Raw genomic sequence first — 20,524 nt, forward strand, 5'->3', positions numbered from 1 at the left:
AAGCTCAGATAATCCAACGCCTTACAAAACTTTGATGGCAATCATTCAATTATAATTTATTAACTTTGCCATTGTTTTTTTACTAATTAAGTTTTATACATAATAAGATTTTGTTTGCGAAACAATTGGGCATAATTTGCAAGACAGGAATTCGTTAAGAGGTAGAAGGTTTCGTTTTGATTTTTGATCCTGCTTCTGAATAAGATTCTGTGGAATACAAAGCAATATCACTTTACTATTAGTACAGTCTTCACTAATGCTATTTAATTTATCCTGAGATTAAATTTCAAGAGGCAAAGTGGTCGTGCACGTGTATGCAAACCTGATATATGGTTTTTAATCCTTTGCTATTTGGCTATGGCCTATGGGAAATACTACTGACATAAAAAAGCTCGTGTTATATTCATTTTGTCAGATACGCATCTTTTGTTTTCAATGTGTATATATGAAATTTGAAGCAATTAAAGTAGAAAATGCATTTTTATAAAGGGTGGAGTGGAGGTCAGTTTCTGGGAGAGATGGTGGCGCGCAATGGAGATTTCATGACAATAGTGAACTCCTGCTTCTCTGTGAGATCAACGTCACCATCTGCTTCCCACTTGAACGACCGAATCAGATTGGCGACGAAGTATTCCAAATGCAGCAGCGCCAACGCAAATCCCGGGCACACTCTCCTCCCCGCCCCAAACGGCATCATCTTTATCTCTCTGCTCCCCGTCACGTCGAACCCTTCCCCCTCGCACGCCGCCACGAACCTCTCCGGCTTGAATTCCATCGGCTCCTCCCACACCTCTGCGTCCCAATTCATATCCGCCACCATGAAATTCACATACGCATCCTTGGGGATTCTGTACCCGTCCAATTCCACCTCCTCCTTCACCTTGTGCGGCAGCACAAAGTGCCCCGGCGGATGCCGCCGCAGCGCCTCCAGCACCACCGCCTTCAGGTACGGCATCTTCTGCACATCCTCCTCCTCCACTACTTCCTCGCCCTCCACCACGCCGACTATCTCCTGGTACAATTTCTCCTGAATTTCCTGGTGCTTTACTAGGTTCGCCATGATCCATTGCAGCGCTGTCGATGTGGTGTCGGTGCCCGCGCTCAGGAACTCGCTGCATAAGCTCACCATTTCCTCCTCCTCAAGCTTTCTCTTCTCCTCCGGTAGAACCAGATCCGCCAACGTGTCCACGTACGCCACCAATTCATCCTCCGTCTTCCTCGTTCTCTTCGATTCAACTCGCGCTCTGATGAGAGGAATAAGGATCCTATCCTGTTCGTCGCGGATTTCAAACAGCTCCTTCCACCGCTTGCGGAATATGATCCGCCCCAATCGAGGCCAGAAATTGAGAACATTGAATCTCTGGAAACTCAGGAGAATTTTACGCTGGATGGTTTCGATTTCCTTAATTTGATTCTCCTGCAGCTTATCCCCGAAACACAGCAGCACGAGCAGACAGAACATGGCGTACTGGAAGTGATCGATGAGCCTGACGGAGGACTCCGAGTCAGCGGCGCCGCGGATACGGTCCATGAGGAGAGATAACACCCACCGCCGCGACGCAGAGTAGCCCCTGACGCGGGAGGGGTGGAGGATCTCCTGCGTGAGGTTGCGGCGGAGAAGGCGCCACGTCGGCCCGTAGGAGGAGGAGCTGATGGTCTTCCGAGGCGCGTTGAGGTAGGTGCTGGTGACCGGGGGGCCGGGGCGGTCGGCGAAGACGGCGCCGTTCTGGACGAGTGCCTGATGAGCAATCGAGTGGCCGGCGACGAATACGAAGAAACGGTGGGCGATCTTGATGGTGATGATGGGGCCGTAGCGGGGTTTGAGGCGGCGGAGGATCTGCTCCAGGTCGGAGATGGGCTTGCGCAGCCATATGAAGTTGCCGATGAGAGGGATCGCCGGAGGGCCCGGCGGAAGGTGCTTGGTGCTCGGGGAAAAGAGGCTGAGTATGGTTTTGAGTAGGGCGGCGACGCAGAGTGAGACGATGATGATGAACCAGGTCTCCATTTTTGAGCTTCTGCCTTTGCTTTTTGTGTGACTGTGTTCTGTTTGGGATAATTCTTCGTCTTTTATTTTAAATCGTTATAGTATAGGCTTATTATTCTCAATATTTTAATTCACACCATAACTTCTTTCTTATGAGAAAAGATTTCGTAATTTGAAAAATATTCGTCGTCTTTCGACAATGGGAAGACGCCGCGTGTCCTCGAATTGCCATTTTTGTTATCTTCTCATCTTTTCCATCTAGGCTCCTCGAAAGTCGTAATTTTTGTTATCAATTAGGGTAATATGGTTAAATATGGCTTAAGTCAAGGTTTAGTAAACTAGGGTTTACTGATTATATTTGTAGTTATATATTAATTCATTTACTAAACATGGATTCAGTTTTTGTGCTAGAATTTGAATCGAGTAATTTGGGTTTTGTTGAATGCATTTGAATAAGATGTCTAAATTAATAAATTGATTAATTATTATTTCAATCGGCATGCCAATCTTGTTTTCCATGTTTGATTGAGTCGTAAACGAAATTGGCTGCTTTAACTACTAAAAAAACTAGCAGCTCCAAATATTGTTAAGTGTTATCATAATAAACGCATCAAATATACGTTTCAAAAAAAAAAAAAAAAAAGAACACATCAAATATCATTGGCGGTGCCAAAGGACCTTCTAACGGCCTACTCAACAAAATGTAGGATTGTAAAAAAATAATATAACTTGAGGATATTTTTAATAGGTCAATATACTCATAGTATTTGATTATTGGGGTATTGGCATGTAAGTACTCGAATTTTTACCATTTTCTGATTTTGCACTTCAACTTTAAATACTTGAACTTTGTATTCTTTCTGATTTTGCACCCAACGAATTTTTAAAGTTCGGGTGCAAAATCAGAAAGAATACAAAGTTCGGGTATTTATAGGTTGATTTTAAAGTTGAGGTGCAAAACCAAAAAATACAAAAAATTTGGGTATTTATAGGCCAATACCCCTTGATTATTTTAGAGTTGAACAAATGTACTGCCAAAGTCAAAGATGTGCCACCATGGCTCCACGAGAAAAGTGTGATTTTTTTTTTCTAATAAAAGCATTATAGTTATGTTTATCTAGAAAAATTAACCATAATTAAATAGAGATAGATTCTATTAAAAATTTATTTTTTTGTGAAAAAATGAGAATAATAAATAAAATTATAAATTTCATGAATAAATTAGTATAATTGATAAACAGACGTATCTATTTAATATTTTGAAAATGTCGTCGCCTCCAAGATTCAAAGTTTCAAACCTCATATTAAAATATTTGTTCATAAAAAGTATTGACCTATTCATCAAAATGAAATGATTTATTCGCAATTATTCATACGGATTCTCAATTCTCATATTATTAGTAGATTCTCAAGACATCATTTCTCTAATTAAATAATGATAAGATCCGACCTAAGATGGACAATCGGGAAGCAACAACAACAACACATAATACATACGATCAATATCAACACATACATCTTGATAATCAACATACTAATTACAAGATTGTAACTCAATACTATCGAGAAAGAAAAATGAAATATTCTAAACTCTTAAACAATGAGTGTCAATTTCAGAAGTACGCTTTTAAATATTTTACGTTAAGTATTTTCTAATATGATAAGTATATTTCTAATATTAAATCTTCAATATTGAATCAAGGGTTAAGGTGCAGATAGGCCCCTGAACTGTACACCCTTGGAGCGATTTACTCCCCATACTAAGTGTGTGCGCAAAATAGCCCCTAAACTATCAAAAACCTAACATTTAAACCCTCATGACTAAACGACGTTAGTCAACGTTTGGTCAATTTTTTTTTAATTTCAAAATTGCGGGGCCCTCATTGTAATGCTTTACAACGGCCATTTGATTTGGGGCAATTTTAGGGATCGCAAAACCCTAATTCGCGTTTAGGGGTTATAAATTGGTGAGAAATACACCATATCACTTCGAACTAGTGTAGGGTTTTCCATTATTGTTGGTATTCGAGATCGTACCATGAGTTTCCACTCAGGTAATGCTTCTACCCAGTCACGGGATTGGCGGCAGAGAAGGAACGAGTGTTTGGGTGATTCGACGTATTGTTTTTGCGTTTTGTTTGTAACTTGGTTGGTGTTAATCTATGTAGTTCTAGCATAGTTGGAGAATTAGTTTGGTGGTTGATGTAAGAATGAACATCTGAAATATTGCTTTATTGTTGTTAGTTTTTGGTTGATGAACATCTGTATTGGCTTCATCGTTGTTAGTTTTTGTTGATGAACTTCTGTAATGGATTTTGGTGTTAATATAGTTGACATTATGTTGCTGCCATTTAGTGTTAATATCCAAAATACATCAAGTAGAGAGAGTGTATGAATCACAAAGAAGATTGAACAAGTATAACATAAAGCACTGGTTCTTGGTGTTGTTGATCCTGCAGTTGACACCACATTTAGTCCCCTAGGAGACCTTCTAAGCACTGGTTCTTGGTGTTGTTCCTGTGTTTTGCCTCTTGGAGCCTTAAAAAGCTTTGTTCTTGTCTTCTTGATCTTCGAGGAAGGACCAACTGATGTGGTTGGTGGACTGCTCTTCCTCTTCTCCATTCTCTTTTGCATTCTGAGCTCTCTCTCTCATTGGGGATAGCAAATCTGACATTTGGTTCTGATTCTCTTGGAGTCCCCTCATTTATGACTAAAGACTGTGATCCTCCGGGCTGTAACAAACATTGAGAGGAAACACTATGAGTCATTTAGTTCAGTTCTATCAACAATGGAGTCCAGTTGTATCTAATAACTTACATTTAGAATTTGTTTTCCTGTTTCTTCATTGACATATAGTCCGAGTCCTGCTGGTGCTTTTCCTTTAGCTTTAGTTGATGTGGAACACTCTGCTTCTTTGTTCACCTACACATTTTACACAAGTAAATAAAATTTTGTGGTACATATTAGTTAAGTGAATGCAAATTAGATATCCTGTGATAATACCTTAGTAGGGTTCAGTGGACATGCACTTTTCTTGTGGGTTGCACTCCTACAGAGGGTGCAGTGTTGTTTTTTCCCCACCCTTGATAACTTGTGCTTCTTCTTTGGCTCGTGAGCTGCTCTCACTCTGTTCTTCTTAGGCCGTCCTATCTTCTTTTCCACTTGGGGTGGTTCTATGACATCTTCAGCTTTCACATTCCAAAACTTCACACCGGGCAGTGGTTGGATCAAGTGTTCATATGTTTTGGCATATGTGTCCCTGTGGTAACACTCACTAATGGAAAGAAGTGGATCCAGTGAGCTTGAAAAAAAAAAAACAATGGCATGTGAACATGGGATTCCAGTCAAGTTCCAACCCCTACAGGTGCAAGTCTTTGTATCAATAAACACTATGTGTCTATCCAATCCATCAGTCACCTCATACCCATACTCACCATTCCACACCACATTACAGTACACTGAGTCACTCTTATTTGCTTCAAATGTTTTCATCGCAGATGGGGACCAGACACTCTTCCAACTATCCAATCCAGTTTTCCTCTCCCTAATCCTCTTCATGGCAAGCAACCTAATATCCTCTAGCATGCTGATAATAGGTTTGTGTCTTGCATCACTTATGCTAGAATTGAAAGACTCAGAGCAATTGTTATCTACCATGTTTGTAGAGCATCTGGTGCTTTGATATGCCCTGGACCAGTGAGCAGGAGGGTAGTGTAGAAGCTCATCATGGGCCTTCTTGTTTATGCTCCTCAGTTTGGCCATGTTCAGTTTGAACTCTTCATCAAAGCTACTCCATGCTGCAATCGAAAATCTCTTCTTCAACTCCTCTCCTCTCCACTTCTTAGCCCAGTTGGCATATATATGCCTTGCACACCACCGGTGCTCAGCATATGGAATTATGTCTTTCACAGCTTCCATCAAACCCTGTTACATCAAAGATGAATTAGTCATGTGTAATAAAATCTGATGCAGCATCTAAAACTAAGTAATTGAGTACCTTCTGCATATCTGAGATTATGGTGATGTTCTCTCCTCCCTCAAGCTGTAAATCTTGCTTTAGATGTCTCACAAACCATGTCCAGTTACTTTTGTTTTCCTTGTTTACAACAGCCCAAGCTATAGGCAATATCCCATCATTGCCATCCTTTCCCACTGCTGTCAAAAGGCAGCCAAAGGTGACCCCCTTTAGATGGCATCCATCAAGACAAATTAACTTCCTACACCCTCCCAACCAGTTCTGTTTCAATGGCTCCAACATAACAAACAACCTCTTGAAGACTCTTTTGTTGCTCTCTAACTGTTCAACAGACAAACCAAGCTCTATTTTTGTACCGGGCATGACTTCCTTAACCTTTTCAATATATGCACAAAGCCTATTGAATTCTTCCTTGTAGCTGCCCTCAAGGTTAATTATGATGTCTTTCTTAGCCCTCTTACACTTGTGAAGACTCGCATGCAGATTAAGATGCTCCTTTACATGGCCTTGCATATCTTTACTAGTGAACTTTGGGTTTCTATATACAGCATTCTTAAAATACTTAGCAAGATAACCTTGACTGGCACTTGGAACTTCCCTCTGCTTGTTACATGTATGATTAGCCACTAAGGTCTTCACAACTAACCCTTCTACATCACCATCATTAGACACATGAATAACAAATGGACACTGTGCTTCATTCATACAAACAACTCTTATTCTCTTAGGTTCATTTTTAAGGAACTTCAATTTGTACCCAAACTTCACCCCATATGCATGTATAGCATCCCTAGCATCCTGGGCATTTGCAAAAGTCATGCCCAAAGCAAAACTACCATCCTCCCCATCTTGTACAGACCCAACCATCACACTCTTAGTTTCTTCCTCACTATCTGATGATTCCTGACTAAACACACTGGAATCATCAGAATCTCTCTCATCATGCTCACTCTCTGCCTCTTCTCTCTCATGACTAATCTCAGTCTCTGCCTCCTCTCCCTCATGATCATTACCCTTCTCTCCAAGCCTAACCTCCATCTCTGCCTCTTGTTCAACTACACTACCTGGCTCTGCCCCTTCCACCCCAGTTGGTTCTGCCCCTGCCCCATCTACTGCCTCATTATCACTATCCTCCGGAAACAACCCCATTGGAGTGATAGAAGGCATAGGATCTCGGTCATGGTCAGCAAATAGTAGTATCTCCTCTTGGCCAACTAACTCAAAGTAATCTAACACCTTATGACAATGCCTAGAATCCCTAAGGTGAACTATCCCAAGCTCTAACTTATAGTCCTCATCACACGCATAAATTTTCTTAGGTTTACTCCCATATATCTTCTCATATTCTTCGTTAATTCGATCAAAAGTCATATTATCAATAGTTTCCTCAAACTCAGCAGAATTATAACCATCGTGAATCAAATCACCAGAAACTTCATCCTTTTTCCATATACCCCAAAAGTTGAAAACAAAGTTAACACGACGCGCCATACTGCACATAATTACATACGACAAGACAAAACATCACAACCACGTTCAAGCCATAATCGATGAATCAGAAAAAAAAAATCCCCAAAGAGGTTTGCATGCGGCAAAATACTGGTCAAACAATAAAAACTCTATGCGTACTCACCTAGAAATCCTCTTCTTCTTCGTTGTTCAAGTGGCTAACTTCCTTCTTCTTCCTAGAGACGGGCTTCTCCTGCTAGTCGGCGATTCAATCTTGAAGTTTGGATGATTTCAGATGAATTCTCTACTTTGGAATACTTGGGCGACGTTTGGGATGAAAGGGGGTTGGAAAAACCCGCGTAACAATTAAATGAGGGCCCCGCAATTTTGAAAAAAAAAAATTGACCAAACGTTGACTAACGTCGTTTAGTCATGAGGGTTTAAATGTTAGGTTTTTGATAGTTTAGGGGATATTTTGCACACACACTTAGTATGGGGAGTAAATCGCTCTAATGGTGTACAGTTCAGGGGCCTATCTGCACCTTAACCCTTGAATCAAAATACATTTCAGAAATTTTTGAAAAAATAAAAATCTTATTATACTAATTTTCAGAAGGAAAGTAATGAAGTTGAAAATCAAATAACGAAAAAAAAAAATATATGTATATATAATCAGGCGAACACATTGCTTTCGGGTCAATTTTATCGGGTTCGGGCTATTTTCGGGCCAACCCTATTGGTTTCGGGCTATTCGAACTACAATTTTATAGGATTGAAAATTTTCAACCCTAATACTCTTAAATTATCGGGCTAATCAGGTCAACGCATAAATTTTGAACTAAATTATGATCCATCACTAGCATTTAAAAATATTAACGCTTGTAATTTTATTTATAACTATCGCTTGCCTAAAACCTAAATTAGGGCTAAAAACATAAAAATAAAAAATGTATTATAATCTTCAATAAATTCAAGTCTTATTTTATAAATATATTGAATTATTTTTGTTTAGATGCCACATGAAATTACATTATTTTTGTTTAGATAATTGAAAATACAAATTTATATTAAAAAAGTAATTAAAAAATGATAAATATCATTTTAAATCCCAAAATATTTTCGCACAATCATTTTTTTTTTTTTACTTGGGGGAGTTGGGGAGGGGGAGCAGTGGGGTTTGAACCCGAGACTTTACTGTTCACACACAGAAGGTTGCACCGCTTGGTGTCCCCTTGGGAACATCAAGACTATTTTTTTAAATCATAAAACTATCGATTTTGTATCAATTGTATCATTCGTTCATTTTCAACTTCTAAAAGTTAACATGCCTCGCCAAATGCCACAATATATTTAGAATAGGGTTTAATGCCCTTAAAACCCGAACTATTATTATTTCCGAGTTTTGCATTTACCTATGTTACTAATCCAATTTTGCATGCGGTGAAGAATTCCGGTAAACTAATATATCTATATGACAATTTAATTTTTGATGTGGCCTAAAACATAAACGACATGGCAATCGGAATATATGAAACTGAAATTATTTTTAAATGACATGTACACAAATGACGTCGTTTTTCTTTGATCTAAACCACGTCGTTTCTCCCTTTGCTCTAGTCCCTCCCACGTGTCCTCATACAACTTCTTATTCTTCATCTCTCTCTGTGAGTAAATATTGTTTTAGTTTTTGGCAATTGATGCTCATTTGCTGTAGAAGTCAAAGCAGCTATGTAGTTGTCATGCGTGGAAACCACACACACACACACGCCATATTCCGCAGTCGCTAAAACCCCCAATCGTTTCCACCCTCTCTTTCTTTATTTAGATTTTCTTACTGATTTGTAAAATCGAGGTTACTACTGTTGAAGAAGATGGATAAATTGGGTTGTGCCTGCAGTGTTAAGAGCGGTAGCAGTGATATTGATAATGATAAGCTGAATGAGTTCGAATTAGGGCTAAATTCTAACGCCATTTTTTGTAGCGTTAAGAGTGGCATCGTATCAAGATCTCTGTTCATGACGGTGGTTCTCCTCTTGTGTCCTTAATCGGCTCGATTATCCTTGCAGCGTCCCATGCACTGTCGCCGCTGTACGACGTAGATTCGACTAATTGGATTGAGAATATACCAATTCTGCTCCACGATTTGACGACGGGGGGCTTGCTCTAGAAAGGGGACAAGAGCTTCATCCTCAACGTCTATATTTACGCCCGAGATTCAGTGCGATCGAGGAGATATGCAGTGCCGCCGTTCGTGACGGCGGTTTGGCAATCGTGCCGCTGGGCGACGACATCTTGCCGGAGCTCCGAATATTAGGCGGCGACACGGTGGTTGCCCTATTTACAACTAAGGGCATAAGAACTTTAGTTACAACTGAACACTTTAATTTAAGATAAAACGATGATGTTTTATTTTAAAGAAAACGTTGTTGTTTGGTACATCGGCCGATGGTGATACATTAACTATTTCGGCTACCAAGTCAGCTTCAATTTGGGGGTAATTTCACGGAGAATGCAAAAATAAATTAATAATATAGTTGTGATATACTGGGATAGAAAATTTAGAATACTGCAAAACGCGAAAATGTCAATAGTTCAAATATTTAACGGCATTAAGCCCTTTAGAATAATTATCTTTTTGAGACAAAATTATATGACATAACTAACGTGGACTTTTTCATAAGTGGATTGTAAGTTAAAAAAATATTTAAATTTACTGTCGCATCCAACGAGTTATCTCAATTTTTTGGAGTAAAAGAAAGAACAAATGATGTAACTAATACAAAATCGATAATTTGTACTCCCTCCGTCCCATTAAAAGCGGCCACTTTCTTTTGGGCACGATGATTAAGAAGGAATTGTTATGTTTTAATTAATTGTAGTCCATCAAAATTAATTAGTTAATTAATACTTCATTCACCTTAACTTCTTATTCTTCAACCTAACTTCTCACTGCATCTGGGCGCTGGCGGTCGCCCCTCACCCCTAAGCCAAACCAGACTTCACCTTCTCCAAATCGCCGCCTGAAAGCCCTAGCCCCCAAATAGCCATCTGAAAGCCCTAGCCCCCAAATCGCCAACAAGTGACTTTTTTAGAAAAGTGGATTAGGATCTGCAAGTCTGGCACCTCCAGTTCTTTCTGTCAACAAATGACTCTTAATTAGCAAATCTGCAAATCTGCCAAACACCTCCAGTTCTGTGTGTGTGTGTGTGATTATGTATATATTCATGTTCTTTCATTCTCACGCTGGATCTATTTAACCACTACGAGGTGTTTGGCTGGAGCTCATTTTTTCCAAAATGAAACTGGATTTATGAGAGAGTCCGGAGGGGTGAGAGATGGCGGCGGCCATGGGGGTGGTGTCCACTATAGAAGAAGAGAGAAGGGGGAGGTTTTGTATTGGGTGGCGCTGATGTGCGTGTATGTGTGCGCAACAAGAGAGAGAGGGAGGTCAGGGGACGGGCCGACGGTCGGCGCTGCTGTCGTCCGCCGGAGGTCAGGGGGTAGGCGGGCCGGCAACGAGAGAGAGAGGAAGAGAACAAGCGGCGTTGTGTGTGTGTGTTTATTTTAAAATGATTTAGATTTAATTAGAAATTTTAATTAAATTAATTAATTAAACTTAATTAAGTAATAAATATTCTATTTTAAGAAAGTGGTCACTTTTAATGGGATAAACTAAAATGGAAAGGTGATCACTTTTATTGGGACGGAGGGAATAATTTTTAAAAATATTTTGATAGTTCTGGATATATTATTGATAAGTAAAAATTGTTTATTGAAAAAAAGTCATTATGGCCCCCATCAAAAGAAATGAGATTCTCTTTACATGTGTTCCACCATATTCCATTTTAAATTTCAATTATTATTTTTTCATATTAATTTATTATACTCCCTTCGTCCCATGAAGCATGACACACTTTTTTTCGGCACGGGAATTAAGAAATTGGTATTTTGTGTGTTAAGTGTGGTAGGTGAAAAAATGAAAATGTGAATAAAGGGTGATTTTTTTGCCATTTTTAGAAACGTGTCATGCTTCGTGGGACAGACCAAAAAGGAAACTGTGTCATGCTTCGTGGGACGGAGGGAGTATTTTAATATAATTTAAAGATAATTAACAAGGATTCACTCATCCAACTAGAATTTATAATTATTTTTTTATATTTATTTGTATTAGTAATGGATTATTTTGGTTAATTAATTCAAAATTATAATATATAATTTTTTTAAATTCAATTTTTAGTAATAAATTTTAATTAGAGTGTATATAATAAGATTTTCAATTTTTACAACAAATATTATAAAATAGAGAAATTAACTCTTGCCAATAGACTCCGCACTGTTCTTAAGTGGGTTATTGACGAATCTCAGAGCGCCTTTGTTCCGGGCAGACTCATTTCCGATAATATTTTGTTGGGGTATGAATGTATGCATTGGATTCGTAATAAAAAGAACGGCTATGAGGGTTACGCGGCAGCCAAGCTTGACATGAGCAAGGCGTATGACCGTGTGGAATGGCGTTTTCCTTAGAGCGATGATGGTGGTTCTTAGATTTCCTCTCCTCTTGATTGATTTGGTCATGCAATGTATTTCTACTGTGGAGTTCTCTTTTGTCTTAAATGGTAAAGTTTATGGTAGACTTGTTCCTTCAAGAGGTCTCAGGCAGGGGTGCCCTCTCTCCCTTTTCCTCTTTGTCATCTGTGCTCAAGGTTTTTCCTCCCTGATCAGAAGCTATGAAAATCAGGGACTCTTCAGTGGTATTACTTTGGCTCGCCATTGCCCCTCGGTTACTAACTTATTCTTTATAGATGACAGCTTGGTTTTCTTCAAGGCTAAGGTGGAGGTTGCTCAACACTTTAAAGAGATTCTGAACACGTATGAACGGGCATCAGGACAGGTTATTAATGTGGATAAATCGGCTATCTCTTTCAGCCCCAATACTAGTACGGCTGATCTGGAGGCAACAGTGGGGACGTTGGGGATTAAGGAAACACAAGGCCACTCTATTTACCTTGGGCTGCCCACTTTCGTCATGCGACGAAAAAAGATGCAGTTTGGATACCTTAGAGATCGAGTGTTCAGAAAGATGGGAGCATGGGAAAATAAATTCTTCTCAGCTGGGGAAAAGAGGTGCTCATTAAGTCCGTTTTGCAATTGATCCCGACTTATGCGATGTCTTGCTTTCGGATTCCTGTTGGGGTTTGCTGTGATATTGAGAGAGCTTGTGGTCATTTCTGGTGGGGGGAGAAGGACAATGCTCGGAACATGCATTGGGCCAGCTGGGATAAATTGTGTAAACCGAAATCAAAAGGCGGGCTTGGTTTTCGTCGTCTCGTGCCTTTCAATCAAGCGTTACTTGCCAAGCAAGCTTGGCGTATCCTGAAGAATCCAGAATCCCTTCTCTCACGGGTTCTTAAGCAGCGCTATTTTCGATCAAGTAATTTTTTAGATGCTAAAATCTCACCTAATGCTTCCTTTACATGGCGCTCTGTTTGTTGGGGGCGAGATTTACTCAAGACCGGGCTTCGATGGACGGTGGGTAATGGTCGACAGATTTCTGCGCTCCGGGATTTTTGGATTCCTGGGCTCGATCGATGGAAGGAGGATGAGGCTCCAGCTGATGTCGTTTAGGAAAGAGTGGAGATTTTTATTGATGAAAACAAATCGTGGGATCAGGGTAAACTAAAGGAGTACTTTCCAGATTTTGTGATTGAGGCTATCTGCTCAATCAAAGTTCCGAGTGAGAATAAAGAAGACAACTTGTACTGGGCTCATGATGAGAAAGAAAGATATGGAGTGAAGTCAGGGTACCTTCTTGCAACTGATTTTTACAAAGTTCATCAACAACATTCGACACCGCACACCTCGAAGTTGCTGTGGAAAAAATTGTGGGGATTGCACATTCCCCCCAAGGTTAAGCACTTCGGATGGAGAACTTTGCATAATTTTTTTGGGGCTGATGGTAATTTATTTCGCCACCATATTCCGTGTTCAAGAATTTGCTTTTGGCGTCAGCAGGCTTGGGGCTCTTCCTCTCATTGCCTTCTTTGGTGTCATAAGGTGCGACCTTTGTGGATGGCAACTGATTTTTGGGCTTTGATTCGCCCATTTAAGCAGCTGTCACTGGAGGATTTGTGTCGGGTGGTCGAGGATGCGTTGGGCTGTCAAGGTTTGGAGAGATGGTTCTTCCTTCTCTGGTTTGTGTGGAAGCACCTGTGCAATATTAAACATGGGGATAAGGAGGAAATGCAAGGGTTTTCTTTGATTTCTGGTGAGATCATGTTGAATGAATATCAAATGGCTAGAGACCGAGTCCTTTTCGAGGAGTAAGCTCTTCCGCACGAGGGGGCCATCTGTTGGTCTCCACCGCCGCCGGATGTTCTTCGTTTGGATGTGGACGTTGCTTATTAGGATGAAGGACGACGAGTTGGGGCTGGGTTCGTGCTCCGCGACTCGGCTGGTATCATTGTGGCGGCCGACTGTCAACAAATCGGCCACACGGCCACTGTGCTCCTCGGCGAGTTGCACGCGATGATTGTTGCTATCGGTTTCTGTTTAGCCAACGATCTTGGTCCAGTGGTCCTCTACTCGGACTCTTTGTTGGCTATTCATTAAGTGCTTGATTCTCATCATGATTCGGACTCCCTTTGTGATGATTTGTGGGAGGTCTTTGCTCATGCCCGGAAACATGTGGTTCTTAATTTTTGTCATGCTCGGCGTGAGGCTAATAGAGCGGTGCACGCGTTGGCTCGTTTTGCTTTCTCTGTTAATGGTGTAATGATCTGGAAGTCGGGATTTCCCCCTTGGCTGTCGGATATTGCTCTCTGTGATTTGTCGTAATATATGTTTTCTTTCTCTAAAAAAAAAAAGAGTGAGACACGATATACTGTGGGACATATGATTCCATCCGCATCGCGAGGGCCCAAGCCTAGCCTGCCTCAAGCCCACTTGGCCGGTCCAGACTCATATATGTTTGCGGCGGACTATGCCTATCTTTTGATGGGCTCACCCTGCCCCGATTAACAAATTATAACCGAGATAATTCTGTTTCTTTTTACATCTGCTTTTATTCGAAACAAAACCCCCTAATTTATAACTTCCCGAATCAAAACACAGAAAATACTCGTGTCTCATCCCTAACTCGGTGAAACTCAAAACATAGAAAATCTGTTTCTCTCTCGCTGTCTGATTGAGGTAACAGTCTCCACTGCCATTGTCTTCAGGTAAGAGGCGATTTCAGCTTTTAAAGTGAGTTATTTGTTTCATTTCTTGCTAAATTGTTTTCTGCTTTTTTTTTTTGGGTTCTTTGTTCCTAAGTTATCCATGCTAGCAGATTCTCCTTTTTTTGTGCTTCTTATGATTCCGAATTGATTAGTTAATTGGAATTTATGCCTATAGTCTCTTAGAAACGCCGCCTCTGCGTGAGCTACTTGTTCGAATAAAACTAGGGCAAAAAATTGTAATTTAATTTTGTTCTCGCGGCGTAATCTCATTGTACCCTCTTTATATTGTTAGGTGCTTGACGCGGAGCTATAAATTTTTGTAGAGGCTACCAAATTTACTAGAAGATGGATGAAGATCAGGAGATGGAAAGGTTCGGCATGGATAAGGATTATGACGATGGCCAGTGGATTGGTGGCGAGTTTTATGGCAAGCGCAAACAGAAACGTGTGCAGACCAAAGACGATGTTCTTTATGGTGTGTTTGCCTCTGGTGATAGTGACTCTGACGAGGATTTTGGGTCGAAGAAGAAGCGCAGGAAAGATTTGTCGAAGAAGACAGATTACTCCAAGCCAGTCAGTTTTGTTTCGACTGGCTTGGTTATGCCCAGTCAGGAGATTGACCATAACTCCGAGGATAATGATTTAATGGAGGAGGATGATGTCAAACCTGCTGGTTTAGGCCTCGGATTTGGTTCTGCTTCTTCTAAAAAGGCAAATGAAGACAAGGAAGAAGATGATGACTTCTTGCCTACTGCCTTTGGGAAGATTATCAAGGAAGGTGCCAAGTTGCGGGAAGAGAAGGAAAAGGAGAAGGCTAAGCTAGCCAAGAAATCATCTCAAGCTAGCAAGAGGGAGTCAGACCCGAATGGTGTTGGTGAATTTGAGAAACATACCAAGGGTATTGGAATGAAGTTGCTTGAGAAGATGGGCTACAAGGGTGGCGGCCTTGGTAAAAACGAGCAGGGAATTATGGCTCCTATAGAGGCCAAGCTGCGGCCTAAGAATATGGGAATGGGTTTTAATGAGTACAAAGAGGCTGTTCGTCCAGCAATACAGGAGGTAGATGAAAAATCTGTTCAACGTCCCAGCCAATCTCTAGAAGGTCGCACTAAAGAGAAGCTTTGGTCAAAGAAAGTTTCAAAGAAGAAGGCTTATATAACAGCTGCAGAACTGCTGGCCCAGAAGGAAGAGAAAGGTTTTGAAGTTGTTCAGAAGGTTTTTGACATGAGAGGGCCACAGGTTCGGGTCCTGACAAATTTAGAAAACTTGAATGCAGAAGAGATTGCCAGGGAAAATGATGTCCCAATGCCCGAACTTCAGCATAATATCAAAGTGATACTTGATATGGTTGAGCATGACATTCTGAAACTTGACAGTAATCTGAGGAATGAAAGAGAGACTGTGGTTGCTTTACAGAAGGAAAAGGAGAAGCTGCAAAAGGAGGCACATGACCAAAAGCAGCGGCTTGGAAACATGGAGGAGATAATAAGTGTATTGGATCAAATGGTTGAGAAGAGCTCTTCGGGATTGTTAACTCTAGAATCACTTGCTAAATCATTTGTAGATTTACAGACAAGATTTCCTGATGAGTACACATTATGCAACCTATCTTGCATTGCATGCTCGTATGCTCTGCCTCTATTTATTAGAATATTTCAGGGATGGGACCCACTTCAGAATCCAACTCATGGAACTGAGGTGGTATCATTATGGAAGAATTTGTTGCAAGGTAAAGAGTTTTTGAATTTCTCTGGTACAGCTTCTCCGTACGTGCAACTGCTTATGGAAGTTGTATTTCCCGCTGTAAGAATATCTGGGACCAACTCTTGGCAGGCAAGGGACGCAGAGCCCATGCTTAGGTATTTGGAAACTTGGGAAGAACTGTTGCCTCCTTCTATCCGACAGGCCATACTCGACACTGTTGTTATGCCAAAAATATCGTCTGCGGTAGACTCTTGGGATCCACGGAGAGAAACTATTCCTATCCATAAATGGATCCACCCTTGGTTACCAATGTTGGGGCACAAGTTCGAGAATTGCTATCACACGATTCGCAATAGATTGGCTAGTGTTCTTCATGCTTGGCACCCTAGTGATATGTCAGCTTTTGCCATATTGTCTCCTTGGCAAATTGTGTTTGATCCTGCCAGTTGGGAGCACTTAATGGTTCGGTACATCATTCCAAAATTATTGACTGTCATGCATGAGTTTCAAATAAATCCAGCCAATCAGAAGCTCGAACAATTTAATTGGGTAGTAAACTGGGTGACTGCTATTCCTACTCATCACATGCTGCAGTTAATGGATATTTTCTTTAATAAGTGGGAAGAAGTACTTTATCATTGGTTGTGTTCGAAACCAAATTTTGACGAAGTGACGGAGTGGTACATTAACTGGAAAGAGCTCCTTCCTCAAGAACTTCAGGCAAATGAGCATATCCGATTCAGGCTTAATCGTGGTTTGGCCATGATGAACCAGGCAGTCGAAGGCATGGAGGTGGCTCCACCTGGATTGAAAGAGAATATTAGCTATCTCAGGGTGCGCGAGCAAAGGCAGTTTGAGACTCAGAAAAAAGCTGCTGCACAAGCTCAACATAGGGCCATGCCAAGTTTGGATAATGAAATTCCAGCAGAGGGCATTAGTGGTGGAAATGAGATGAGCTTGAAAGAAGTTATTGAAATCCATGCTCAACAAAACGGGTTGCTGTTCAAGCCTAAACCTGGTAGAATGCAAGATGGGCATCAAATATATGGATTCGGTAATATAAGCATAATTATAGACACCCTCAACCAAAAGGTGTTTGCCCAGACTGAGGACAGATGGTCTCTGGTATCACTTGAGCAGCTGCTGGAATTGCAAAGTCGATCCAAGATGAGGCGACAATGAGTTTTGAAATTTAAAGTCAAAATTGCAAACCACATTTTATATTAGGAATCTAATTCGGTCTCAATTTTACTCTGCATATCTTTGTGCCTAACTGTTAACATACATGCAATGATGAATTGTTCCTGAAATTTTCTTCAGTGAAAGAATTTTTTTGCCAACTTGAGGAATTGGTAGATAGTTTTGGTTCCTAGTTTCGCAGGGTTTGACTCTATTGACCTGGTGTGAATCAGTAGTCACTAACTGTCCTGATAAAAGTTGCATACTATGAAAAAAGAAGATTATTGGTCATATTGAAATGTTAGCAAATGGTCTTTGTTGAGGCTATATTCTTATGGCTAAGTCTTGTCTGTAAGTTTTCTGCTTGATCTATTTAAGTTGGTATGGAAATGCTAACTCGTAGTCATTGTTGAGGCTATATTCTTACAGTTAAGCTGCACAATCCTCTTAACAGTCTGGTATTGTTCTGATTGGTGGATACAGGCCTCTAGATCAGCCATTTATAATGGCTATGTCGAACTTGTCATTACCATTACCGTTTGAGTTAGGTCATCATCAGGTGAAGTTGCAAGAAGCTACTCAGTTGATTATGAAGATACAGATTTTCTGGAAACTGAATGTTAAAGGTAATGGTCTTCTGCTCTTTTAATTTGGTTATCTGGGATCTTGGAAGACATTTAAGATGTATATCTCTTTCTTTAGCTTACTTTCAGATAGTTGCAAGTTGTCGCTGAGAGAAACTTTGATGCAGTGGTGCTCTTAATTTGAACAAACCTGTGTAATTTCTCTATTGTCTTGTCTAGGCATGTTTCTTTTTAGTTACTGCTATAATTTCTTGGCTTATTTGGTAGTTGATTAAATAGACTAGGTAAACTTTTCTTTTGTCTTGGGGCTAGGAAAGTGAGGCTATTTCACACACACACACATTAAATAACAAGAAAATAATATTATTCCCAAAATAATGAAATGTTTGTTTTCTTAGAAGGAAAATGAAATGGTTGTTTGAATGTGTTCCACTTATTTATATTATATTTAAAGTGGTATTTAATTTTTATGATTGATAAGAATAAGATGTATCTTTGAGTATTTTTATTTATCCTTATTACTAGGATATCTTTAATCCATTCTTTCAATGGGATATAGTTTTGGGATATCTTAAAGTTTTAATTTATTTTAGTAAATAGAGGATTAGTCTTATTATTTTTATCTATCAAGGCTAACTCTGAAAAATAAATGCCCCCTTAAGATTAATTCATCCTGACCTTTGCACTTGAGCTTTAATTTGGATGCGCTTATGTCCCATAGAAATTATGCTGTTTTCTCTTTACATGACACTGAGCTTCTACTGAAACTAACTTGCAATTCTATTTTTTTGATCTAAACCTTCAGAGTGAATTTTACATGAAAGTTATTGTTATGAGTAAATACTTTGCGTCAGATTCGACCTAAAAAACATTTGTAGAAGTTAGAACCCATTTGTGTAATTGTAAATTCAACGAAAGGCATTGACATCTCATGGATTTGGAAAGGTACATTCTATTTAACAGGAAGTTATTTATGTGCTTTTTTATACGTTTGAAGAAAGGATTTAAATGAACTGTCAGCTTGTATAAAATTTAGGCTTTCTCAAACATTTTTTCTTAGCAAGAGAGTGCCAACGTATTTTGTTATAAATGGTTTTCTCCCTTGCTTGTTCAGTTGTTGAGTGTTTCTTTCTCTTTTAACGAAAGAGAGAACTAACGGAATCAAGTATGAAATGCATCACATTCAATTAAACAGAAACAAAAAGAGTTAAATGCATTTTATGTAAGCCAACGTATATAAGTAGTATTCCTTCCATTTACGAAAAGAATATAACAATCGTCTTATTTAGTGTTCACAAAAATTAGATATTACATTTTCTTTTTAGATATAACCATGCATTCTCAATCACATTCTACATATATTCCAATCTTACAAAACACCCTTATTTATAAAAATAAAAATACATTTGGCTCACATTTAATTCAATCATAATTTGTTTTTGTGTTTTTTTACAAGAATTCTGAATTCAATTATAATCTATATGGGGGGGGGGGGGGGGGTCTTTTATCAATTAAACATATATCTTATTAAAATCGGTGTCGAATTCAATATTGTGCTCCATCTGTCCCACTAAATATGATTCATTTTTTTTTCAGCACAAAAATTAAGAAGATTGTATAAATTAGATAAAAGTGATAATGTCCATCATTTTTCAAGTGTATCTTTTAGAGCAACTCCAATGCTTAGGTCGAAGGGAGGAGTCGAAACGGCCAGAGCGAAGACCTCTGCGCTGGCGACCCATGTGACGTCGAAGCGAGGTCGAGGCGGAGACCTGGGACGACGGCTGCGATGGTGAGGCGTGTGAAATACACGAGCCGTATTAAAAAAAAAAATCGGTTATTTTGAAAATTTTGACCGTTTTTTATCTTCTTTTTTTTTGCTTTTTTTTTCTCTATAAATAATATGTATTTATCTCCCACAATTTTCATATTCTCACATCATTCTTCCATCTCTTCCCAAGTTTTATATTTTTCTTCAAATTTTGCTCAATGGATCGTGAATTCGACGATTATCTAGAGAAATGCGGCGGAAGCTTGGGTGTGCCTAACACTCAACCGATGATGGGGTTTGCTCCATTTTCTGAAGCTTCAAACGTCTTTGCTTTGGGTGTGCCTACTACTCAACCAACCCGATTGCCAACCGTTGAAGAAGAAGAGGCGGAGGCGAAGCCTGGCGTGACGTGCACCAACTACTCCGGTGACGAGACAGAGCTCATTTGCATCTTGTGGGCGGAGGGTACCCACAATCCAATTTTGGGCACCAGCCAAAAGTTGCACCAATATTGGGGCTCAATCGCCGAGAAATACAACGCCTTCAAACCGCCGGGTGCTCCTACGCGTAAGGCGGATGTTATCAAATCCCACTTCGGTCGAGTCTCGAGGGAGACGTGACTTTGGATGGACTACTACAAAACATGCCACAACAATTGGG

The 20,524-nt window shown here is 39.9% G+C and overlaps 2 protein-coding genes across 5 annotated transcripts; one reads left to right on the top strand and one right to left on the bottom strand.

The window, feature by feature from the left end:
- Positions 1–380: 380 nt before the first annotated feature.
- On the bottom strand, positions 381–2,098 carry LOC131002734 (cytochrome P450 89A2-like). Its single transcript, XM_057929197.1, has one exon. The coding sequence runs from the start codon at positions 2,003–2,005 to the stop codon at positions 503–505; it is 1,503 nt and encodes a 500-aa protein (XP_057785180.1). The 5' UTR covers positions 2,006–2,098; the 3' UTR covers positions 381–502.
- A 12,331-nt stretch (positions 2,099–14,429) lies between these two features.
- Positions 14,430–17,670, top strand: LOC131002737 (septin and tuftelin-interacting protein 1 homolog 1-like). 4 transcript variants are annotated; one of them, XM_057929201.1, is made up of 2 exons: positions 14,430–14,651; positions 14,919–17,670. In XM_057929201.1, exon 2 carries the CDS (start codon positions 14,972–14,974, stop codon positions 17,510–17,512), a length of 2,541 nt encoding a protein of 846 aa, XP_057785184.1. In that variant the 5' UTR covers positions 14,430–14,651; positions 14,919–14,971; the 3' UTR covers positions 17,513–17,670. The 4 variants fall into 4 exon arrangements, with proteins under 4 accessions (XP_057785184.1, XP_057785186.1, XP_057785183.1 ...); XM_057929203.1 differs by having other exon boundaries at positions 14,471–14,651; positions 14,950–17,670; XM_057929200.1 differs by having other exon boundaries at positions 14,476–14,626.
- Positions 17,671–20,524: the final 2,854 nt, after the last annotated feature.

This window comes from Salvia miltiorrhiza, unplaced genomic scaffold (assembly GCF_028751815.1).
Source record: "Salvia miltiorrhiza cultivar Shanhuang (shh) unplaced genomic scaffold, IMPLAD_Smil_shh fragScaff_scaffold_177:::fragment_3, whole genome shotgun sequence".
NCBI classification, from domain to species: Eukaryota; Viridiplantae; Streptophyta; class Magnoliopsida; order Lamiales; family Lamiaceae; genus Salvia; species Salvia miltiorrhiza.